Below are 9,368 nucleotides of genomic sequence, written 5' to 3' on the forward strand. Positions count from 1 at the left end.
CGGCGTGTCTGGTTAGGCTATGTGACTTGAAAGATGGTCTTTCGATGGCAGCCTTGAAACGAAAAATGTCAGTGATGAGGGCGATGTCAGAAGGAAGGGTATTCCATTCACGGGCTGTGTATTGAAAAAAAGAACGTTGATACGTAGTGGAATGGACGCGTGGTAGATGCACAGCATTAGGATTTGTGTGGCGGGAAAAACGATGGGTTGGAATGATGACATGGTTACCTGCGGGCTGTAAATGAAAGAACCTAAAAATTAAAAGAAGACGAGCACCTTTGTGGCGGGAGGTGAGCGAGGGAAGACACAACCTGGATTTCAAGGCTGAAACACTTGTGTTATAGGAGTAGTCAGAAAGAATGAATCTGGCCGCTCGGTTCTGAACTGATTCAATGGTATTATTCATATTAACCTGATTGTTGTCATAAATAGCACAAGCATATTCTAGTTTAGTTCGGATTAAAGCTTTATATGCTAGTAGTTTGACTGAGGGAGATGCTAATGACAAGTTACGGCGTGGATAACCTAGTAGTCGGTTGCAGGAATTAGTTAACTGATTTATACGATGGGTCCAAGATAAGTCACTAGATATATGCACTCCTGGGTATTTAAATGTTTCACATTGTGTTAAAGTGCAGCTGTTAAGGGAGTAGGATGGTACTACATAATTGCGACTTCAATGAAAGCACACGTGAGAACACTTACTGGCGTTGAGGAACATGTACCATTTGCTGCACCATGCCTGGATTTGGAGGATATCTTCCTGAAGAGCGGAGCAGCCTAAAGCATTTGTTATTTGTCGGTATAAAACACAATCGTTCGCGAAAAGGCGTATGTTGGATGATAAGTTAAGTGGAAGGTCATTAATATATATGAGAAAGAGGAGAGGCTCAACGACAGAGCCTTGGGGCACACCGGCTAGAACGGGAGATAGGATTGAGGAGATCGAGTTAGGGGAAACAAACTGAACGCGCTCGGTTAGAAATTCACGGATCCAATTAAAGATGTCTGGGTGAAGACTAAGGTGCGAGAGTTTATGCAGGAGAAGAATATGTGACACTTTATCGAAGGCTTTTCCGAAGTCCAGAAAGAGAGCGTCAGTGGGGATGTTGCGATCGAGATGAGAATGTAAATCGTGTAGGAACCGAGCAAGTTGTATGTCGCAAGAATGAGCTTTGCGAAATCCGTGCTGATTAGGATGAAAGAAATTGACAGATGAAAGGAAATCGGCGACGTGGGAATGTATAACATGCTACATCAGTTTCGAGCAAACACTGCTGATTGAAATTGGACGGTAGTTTCTAGGATTTGTACGGTCGCCTTTTTTAAAGATGGGAATTATTTCACCAATCTTCCAGTCAGTGGGAACTGATCCCGTTGTAAGAGAGTGTTGAAATATTAGCGTTAGAAAAAGACTGCTAATGTGCTTAGTGCTTTTTTAAAACCTTGGAATTAATGCTATCAGTACCACAGGAGGAAGAATTTTTTAAGGAATCTATGATTTTAATAATTCCGTTCGCATTAAAAGTAATGTTTGCCATAGAAGGATAAGTCAAAGATGGTAATGTGGGAAGAATTTCAGGGTAGTCATTACTAAAAGCAGAACAGAATGCAGTGTTTAAAGCTTAAGCGACCTCGGTTTCGGGGACTGGGAAGCCAGAACTGTCAATTGGAAAAACAGTGTTGGACGACTGGGGATTAATACATTGCCAGAAACGTTTTGGGTTATTGTGCAACATAGAGGCCAGCGTGCTTGAAAAAAAAACCACGTTTGGCCTTTGCGACCTGCGTGTCATATTGTTTGACTACAAGATAGTATTTTCCCACTTAAGTTCCGATTGACAGGAGTTTGCAGAACGGAAGAGACGTTTTTTCTTGTTGTTCAGTCGTTTTAGTGTGTTGTTAGACCATGGGGATTGTTTCCGTTCATTAATTGTTATGGTAGGAACGTATAATTTAACCAGACGCAAGAATTCAGGATTGAACAGTAACCAGTTAGACTCAAGTGAACGAAGATAGAAGTCAGCTGTGAATCTATAATAAAAGGTTGCTAAATCTCGGGTCATGCTGTCATAATCGCCTCTGTCGTAAAGCGTGAGTGTTTTGTTTTCGTTTTTTTTTATTAGATATATGGCATGAAAAAGAAGCGTGCAGTATCTTACGGTCGCTGAGGCCATTCAGGTACGAGATAGGAGAAAGATTATCAGGATGTAAAGTTAGTACCAAATCCAATATATTAGAGGAATGGTCTGTAGTGCGAGTGGGATGATTGACAACTTGGGTTAATCCAAATGTGAGACACGTGTTCGCGAACTCGCTAGCCATGTTATTGTTTGATACTGAGGAAGCTAGATTAGACCAATCGATTGATGGGAAGTTAACCCATTAAGGACCAGCGTGACCATATGATCACGTTAGTCTGCACAGTGGATTTCATTGTATTAAGATTAACAAAACGGCACCAAAATCGCCTTTGACATGCCGTTAGACAGATGAAAGTTCCCTTTATGGATATCAAGTGGCAGCAGGTGTCAGTCGTTTTGTGGGAGCCCCTCGCAAAGGCGGGAATAAGTGTTGCTGTGCGAGTAGCGTCGCCATGCATCACTCCAAGGGGTAATGTGTTTTTTTTTTCACTACTTGTTTAAACAATAGTCCGATATCCTTACCTCCATATTGCTCATCGAATATGTGACCTACGATGACCATTTGTGAAAAATTTATGTTTGATTTATCCATAAACGAGCGGGTTATCTTGCCCGTTGCCATATGGTCACGCTGGGCCTTTAGGCTACCTAACTTATTATTATTTTAAAAACTGCATTTTCATGTTTTGCACGGCTGCTGGCGCATTCCCGCAGTGGTTATTTCTTATTTTATTGTCTTAATAGTTTGATGTTGGAATAAATAGCGAAGATACTCGAAGAAGACGATGACGACATGTCAGTGATTTATATCGACCCGCGAGAGGCTAGCACCTATTCGGATGAAGAGTCGGCCGATGAAGACTCAGGCGGGCTCATTGACAATCTAATCTGGCGGCTGCTATGAGCCGGCGCTGAAACTGTTTTCTCTGACGGACGCTGCATTGGTGGATCCGACTCGGACGATGACGACCCCAGGCGGGCAAGGTAACGGAACATGAGAGGTTTCTTCTGTGTAGTTGACGCTGCCATTCCTGCGAAATTATCCACTGCTTCTAAGTGGACGAACGGTCATCACTAGAAAAGCCTTGGCATATTTCCCTACCCAAACTTTGCTGCTTACAGGGGCTTTTCCCCTGTTGAATTGTTCGAAATCTTTTTTGACGAAGCCGTCGTGGAGCTGCTAGTCGAACAAACAAGAAAGTATGCGTTATTTTTCAATATGCCCGATCCGGAGGTTACCAAAGAAGAATGAGGTTTTCTTGGAGTCCTCCCTTTGTGCGGCTATAACCGCTTGCCAGGGAAAAAGTGCTATTGGGACAGCGGCTTGGATATGCGCAACACGATGGCCTACAATGCTATGCGGAGAAAGCGCTTCGTACAGATAATGCGATTCCTGCATTGTGCGAAATGCAAGCCTAACGCTTAGTGACAAGTTGGCAAAGTTGCGTCCATTGAGGGTGCTATTGAAAGCAAGGATTCTGGAGCACTTTCAACCTGTGCGTCACCTGAGCTATGACGAAAGTATGATTGAGTATTATGGTCGTCATGGCTGTAAACAGTTTATGCGCGGAAAGCCTATCCGCTTGGGGTATAAAGTATGCTGCCTAAATGCCAAGAACGGATACCTTGTAAACTTCAAAGTGTATCAAGGCAAGCAGGGGAACCCGGAACATCTGAGAAATATGAAGATGACTTCGGAAAAGCAGCGGCGCCACTTCTTCAAATGGTGGATGAACTCGCAGCAGAGACGCACGACCTTCCTTTCTTTTTCTATTTTGATAATTTATTCACAGGCATGCCGCTACTCAGGCATATCAAGTCACAGGGCTACGAAGGCACGGGCACAGCGAAGCAGAATCGTGTTCCCAAAGAGTGCCCTATCGCTCGACCCCAATTCGTCAAGCGCCAACCTCGCGGGCAGGAAGAGCCCGTGCTGAGCGACAATGGGATAATTGTTGTCCGCTGGACGGACAAATCTGTAGTAACGATTATAAGCACCATTCACGGCGTAGAGCCAATGTCATCTGCAGACAGGTACTCTCGTGTTCAGAAGAAGCAAATCGAGGTGGCCCGCGAAAAACACTGTTGCTCAGTACAAGTTTTATGAGAGGTACGGACCAGATTGATGCAAATGTATGCGCCCACAGGATTGTAACCCGTGGCAAAAAGTGGTGGTGGCCGATTTTCACTTGACTTTGTGATGTATCTATCAGCAACGCTTGGACGCTAATTTGTAGCACAGGGTTCCACGTCACGCAGGTGGAATTCCGCAGGCAAATTGCGCAAAGTTACCTGATGCGATGGGACAATAAGCATAGAGGACCTGGTCAACGCAGAATTCAAAGACTGGTGATGTCCTGACTGGTACACGGTATGACCAAGTGGCCCACTTTGTTGCACCAATACCTAATGGCAAGAGGTGGAGGTACGCATGAGATAATTGCAACAGCGCAGTGCACACACAATGCACAAACTATGACGACGGCATGTGTATTCCATGATTCAAACCACATAACACTAAATAAGTGCTCGACTATTGGCTATGTAGGTTTTTTGGGATGTTTCATGGCTTGAAATAAATGTTTTTCACTTCGCGTATTTTGCTGTAGCGTAAGGGCCCAGTGTGACCATATGGTCACGGGCTATATCTCAAAAATTAATTAGGCAAGAGTAATAATTTTTTGTATGTGGATTATTAGTACAAGGATAAGTTAATATATAAGAGTTATTTCAAGATAGCAAGAAAAAAAAAGAAACCGGTCCCTAATGGGTTAAAATCGCCTAATAGTAGCACAGGCGCGTTAGGATATGAGGTAGTTATCTTGCATAAGGCGTCGTGGAAAAGCGGCAAAAAAGAAGAGTCAGTAGAAGGAGGGCGATAGCAAATGCCAAGAAGGATTCGCGGGAACGATGCAGTACAATAAAGCTAAAGCAGTTCAAAAGATGAGGATATGGTAACCGGGATGCAACGTAGGTGATGCCTCATGGCGATAAGGACACCACCACACCGAGTATCATCGGCTCGATCTTTGCGAAAACTTTCGAAGTCGGGAAGGAGGGGCAGGATCTCAGAATCCAGAACAGACGAATTAAGCCACGTTTCTGTTAGGCAGACAACATTGCTTCAAGATGAGCTGATGAGGCCACATAAAGAATCAGAACTTGTAAGCATTCACTTGACAACCAAATTAACATGTATGGTGTTTGTGCGCGCAGATAACATGAGCACATCCCACTCATTGACTGCGCACACTCGCAGTCAAAACGCTTGGGTCAGGAAGCGCGCCAGCACCTGCGAGTGAGGAGACCTTCGTGATCTCTATCACTTTAACGCATACTGAGCGCCGAGAACACAGAACACGCACAAAGCTACGAACCATCGACGCAGCTAGACTCTGGCCACAACGCAGATCGCTCTCGCGCAGATCGCAGATCGCGAAGCCACGGCATACGCAGTTAGAGCCGGAGTAGTACATCGACCCCCCCCCCCTCTACTCCCTCGCCTCCCGCCCGCTGTCATGCAACGTTGGGCGCCTCGCACGCAACGGAAGAGGGCGCGCTTCCTCCCTGTGTTTCCTCGCTTTCTGCTGGGCGAGATTGAACCGCAATCATCGGTTCTCCTGGTACAGTTTCACTCGTACATACAGCGTAGGCCGTGCGGCGACGGTGTTATCGCGCTTGGACTTGATACGGAACACCATGGCGATGGCGACGCTTACGCCGACGGCAAAATTATTCTTCAGTGTCCATATAATTGCAATCGGAATAGAACACCCGCTTCGGCCTTTTCTTGAGCATCTCACTGTGCTATCACCACTAGCAAAATTTAATAGTGTTCCTTGAATGTTCCCGAAACTGGGGTTATGGGCAGCCCATGGGACAGCAATGAAGGTCGTGTTAGGAGTTCCCCTGTAGGATTTATCGCTACCCGATTGCATAGTAGCACACGAGCAAGACACGTACTCATTTAAATTTTAGAGCAAGAGAAAGCAATAAATCAAAACCCGCATTATAACGCAGCCGGCGCACTCCTTGACTTTTCTCAAGATCAATGTAAGGCTTGGGGGAAGCGCAGTTGCCCCATACAAACCATTCTTGCAATGCGAGCTCTCGTATCAGCACTCTCGAACCATCGCCTTGTTAAAAGCGAATTGTCGCGATCCACCCTTCGGAGTGCACTTGCTGCCTCATCAGCTTTGCCTACTAGGGGCAAAAAGAAAATATATCCTAGGTTCTTCCAGACAGTGGCAAGTGCTCTAAAAGGGGGCAGAGAAGGAGGCAGCACTTAAGGTAACTGAAAATTTAAAAAAAAGCGGTGATCAGCATTCTTCCTGCATAAAATAACGTTACGCGCATTCTCAACCGGATCTGCGTTTCTACGTGCGTGCACCTAGGTACGAGGGATAGCCTACCTGCAGGTGTCGCCTTCTTTTTTTTTTTTTTGCATTCTCTCCCTCACTGACTCAGTATCCTGTCCCCGTCGCTTTCGCACTTTTCGTGTCGCGTATATAAGAGAGTCGGAGACGGGCAAACTTCAGCAGTCCTTGCTTAGCCAACGGAACAACTGCCACAACCATGGTAAGCGCACTCTGCATCGAGCGTCTCACCTAGGCTCGCCGAAAGTCTTTAAAGCGCAATCATTCCAGCGGTAGTTTCGACCACATACCCATCTCACCATAGAGAAAGTAATTTGCACTTCACAATTGGCGCATAAGTGTGAGGAAACACATGTCGATCCTCCATTTATTTTCATACTTCTTAAACTTTACTTTATTTACTTCACTGCTTGATGCGAGACCAACTCCAGAAATCCTTATTATAACCAGTTAATGCGCTTACTGAACGAATAAAATATGCCTCTAAGCCATTTTCATGGCATTTTTTACTGGCTATGAGAAACCTTAAATATTATAAGCTCAGGACGCAAACCCTCCTCTCCATTTAATGTGAATATAAGTCACAACGAATGCGATTGGATTGCTAAAAAAGACCGCGTTCACAGAAGAAAGGGAACTAGCTGTGTAAAAACCATGTTTGTTATAAATGTCACAAACCATGTAAAAAAGAACCTCATTCGGCAATGCATAACAAAGGTGCACTTAGGACAAGGTTTAGGCCATTTTGGAGAACTCGACAGAGTTCTTCACATGAAAGCTCCTTTCACTTGTGGCTCTGTCTGGCCTTGCCTGTCTTTAAACTCTTATATTAACAGAAGACTACTCCCGAGGTCCGAATATCCGCCACTTATCGTAAAACATAGGAAGCCTCAATTGAGCCAACGCTCAGCTCACATTATGCCAAAAAAAAAGTTGTCTGCCTGAGCCAAATGTTATCCTAGGACTCCGTGCGCGTCGAAGCTATCACTCGTAAGTCCTAAATGTGTCAGCGTAACAAGAAAATGTCATTCACAAAAGAAAAAAAAATCGTGTCAGAGCATTTAAATTGTCCCGACGGAATTTACATAATAATATAACCTTACATATTCTAAATTATTTTTTACAGCTCCGTGCTTGCGTCATCCTTGCCCTGGCCTCCAGCGCCCTTGCTGGAATCCTTCACGGTAGTGGCTACAGCCTCGGCAGTGGTGTCGGCCTCGGCAGCGGTGTTGGCCTCGGCAGTGGTGTTGGCCTCACTAGCTATGGTCTTAGCCACGGAATTGGCTACTCCGGCCTAACTGGCTTCGGTGTCGGCCACGGCCTTGCCTACGGACCAGCCGCCAGCTACGCCGTAGCTGCTCCAGCTGTTGCTCGTACCGTCTCCACTTATCATGCTGCTCCAGCTGTGACCACTGTTCACGCTGCTCCAGCTGTCGCTACATACGCCGCTGCCCCAGTCGCCACCGTGGCCGCTGCTCCTGCCGTGTCTCGCGTGACCACCTACCAGTCCGCTCCAGTTGTGGCCGCTGCCCCAGCTGTCTCTACCACTTACCACGCTGCTCCAGCGGTCGCTACCTACGCCGCTGCTCCAGCCGTGTCCCGCGTCACCACCTACCAGTCTGCCCCAGCTGTCACCACCTACCAGTCTGCCCCAGCTGTCGCTACCTACGCTGCTCCAACTGTCTCCCGCGTGACCTACCAGGCCGCCCCAGCTGTTACTAAGGTTTACCAGAGCGCCCCAGTCGTCGCAGCTGCCCCAGCCGTCTCCCACGTCACCACCTACCAGTCTGCCCCAGCTGTCACCACCTACCAGTCAGCCCCAGCTGTCGCTACCTACGCTGTTCCAGCTGTCTCCCGCGTGACTTACCAGGCCGCCCCAGCTGTGACTAAGGTTTACCAGAGCGCCCCAGTCGTCGCTGCTGCCCCAGCCGTGTCCCGCGTCACCACCTACCAGTCTGCCCCAGCTGTCGCCACCTACCAGTCTGCCCCAGCTGTCACCAAGGTCTTCCAGTCGGCCCCAGCTGTCGCCACCGTCGCTGCCGCTCCAGCTGTGTCCCACGTGACCACCTACCAGTCTGCCCCAGCTGTGGCCACAGTCGCTCACGCTGCCCCAGTAGCCACCTACGCCGCTGCCCCAGTCACCAGCTACGCCGCTGCCCCAGCTGTCGCTACCGTTCACGCCGCCCCCGCTGTTGCCACCACCACCGTCCACCACGCCCCAGCTGTGGCCACTGTCTCCCATGCTGCCCCAGCCTTCGCTGCCTACCAGGCGGCCCCAGTCTACGGCTACGGTGTTGGAAGCCTCGGCTATGGCGCTGGCCACTACGGCCTTGGCCACGGCTTCGGTGTCTACGGCCTGAACTACGGCTACGGCCTTGGCACTCCCTTCGACTACAACACCCTCCTCCGCAGGAAGAAGTGTAAGTACAATATAGAATACGCTGAAATTCTAAAGTTCGCACTTAGTTCCGATACTAATGTGTCATGTGTACTCTTTTCTCCTTGCAGAAATTATTCTTTGAAACAGAAGACATGGTACGCTGAAGAGGAAAAGAACAGTTTGTTGAGCTTAAGCTCAGTTGTCCATATTGTTAAATACTGTTGCAAAATAAATGTTTCCTGTTGTACAAAAAAGCTCGTTGAAGTCATCGTGCTTACTATCCGCTTGGAATACTGAACCATAAGATTCTGGGCGCTGCATCGTGATGTTAGCGACGCATTTGGCTTCGTTGTCTCAGACTATGACCTTTCGCCATTGCTTTCCAGGCGGTGCGTTTGGTGAAGAATGGAACTCGCAGTATGACGGCGTGCTGGCTTCGGTTATATGCTAACCCGTACCTTCACTGAA

General features: G+C 47.4%; 1 protein-coding gene across 1 annotated transcript; it reads left to right on the plus strand.

Annotated features, from left to right (window-relative positions):
- The first annotated feature begins 3,939 nt into the window (after positions 1–3,939).
- On the plus strand, positions 3,940–9,154 carry LOC129380194 (uncharacterized). The gene is made up of 3 exons (XM_055075560.2): positions 3,940–4,016; positions 7,559–8,940; positions 9,029–9,154. Coding segments are annotated over exons 1-3 (1,461 nt in total). The 3' UTR covers positions 9,031–9,154.
- Positions 9,155–9,368: the final 214 nt, after the last annotated feature.

This window comes from Dermacentor andersoni, chromosome 3 (assembly GCF_023375885.2).
Source record: "Dermacentor andersoni chromosome 3, qqDerAnde1_hic_scaffold, whole genome shotgun sequence".
Taxonomy (NCBI): domain Eukaryota; kingdom Metazoa; phylum Arthropoda; class Arachnida; order Ixodida; family Ixodidae; genus Dermacentor; species Dermacentor andersoni.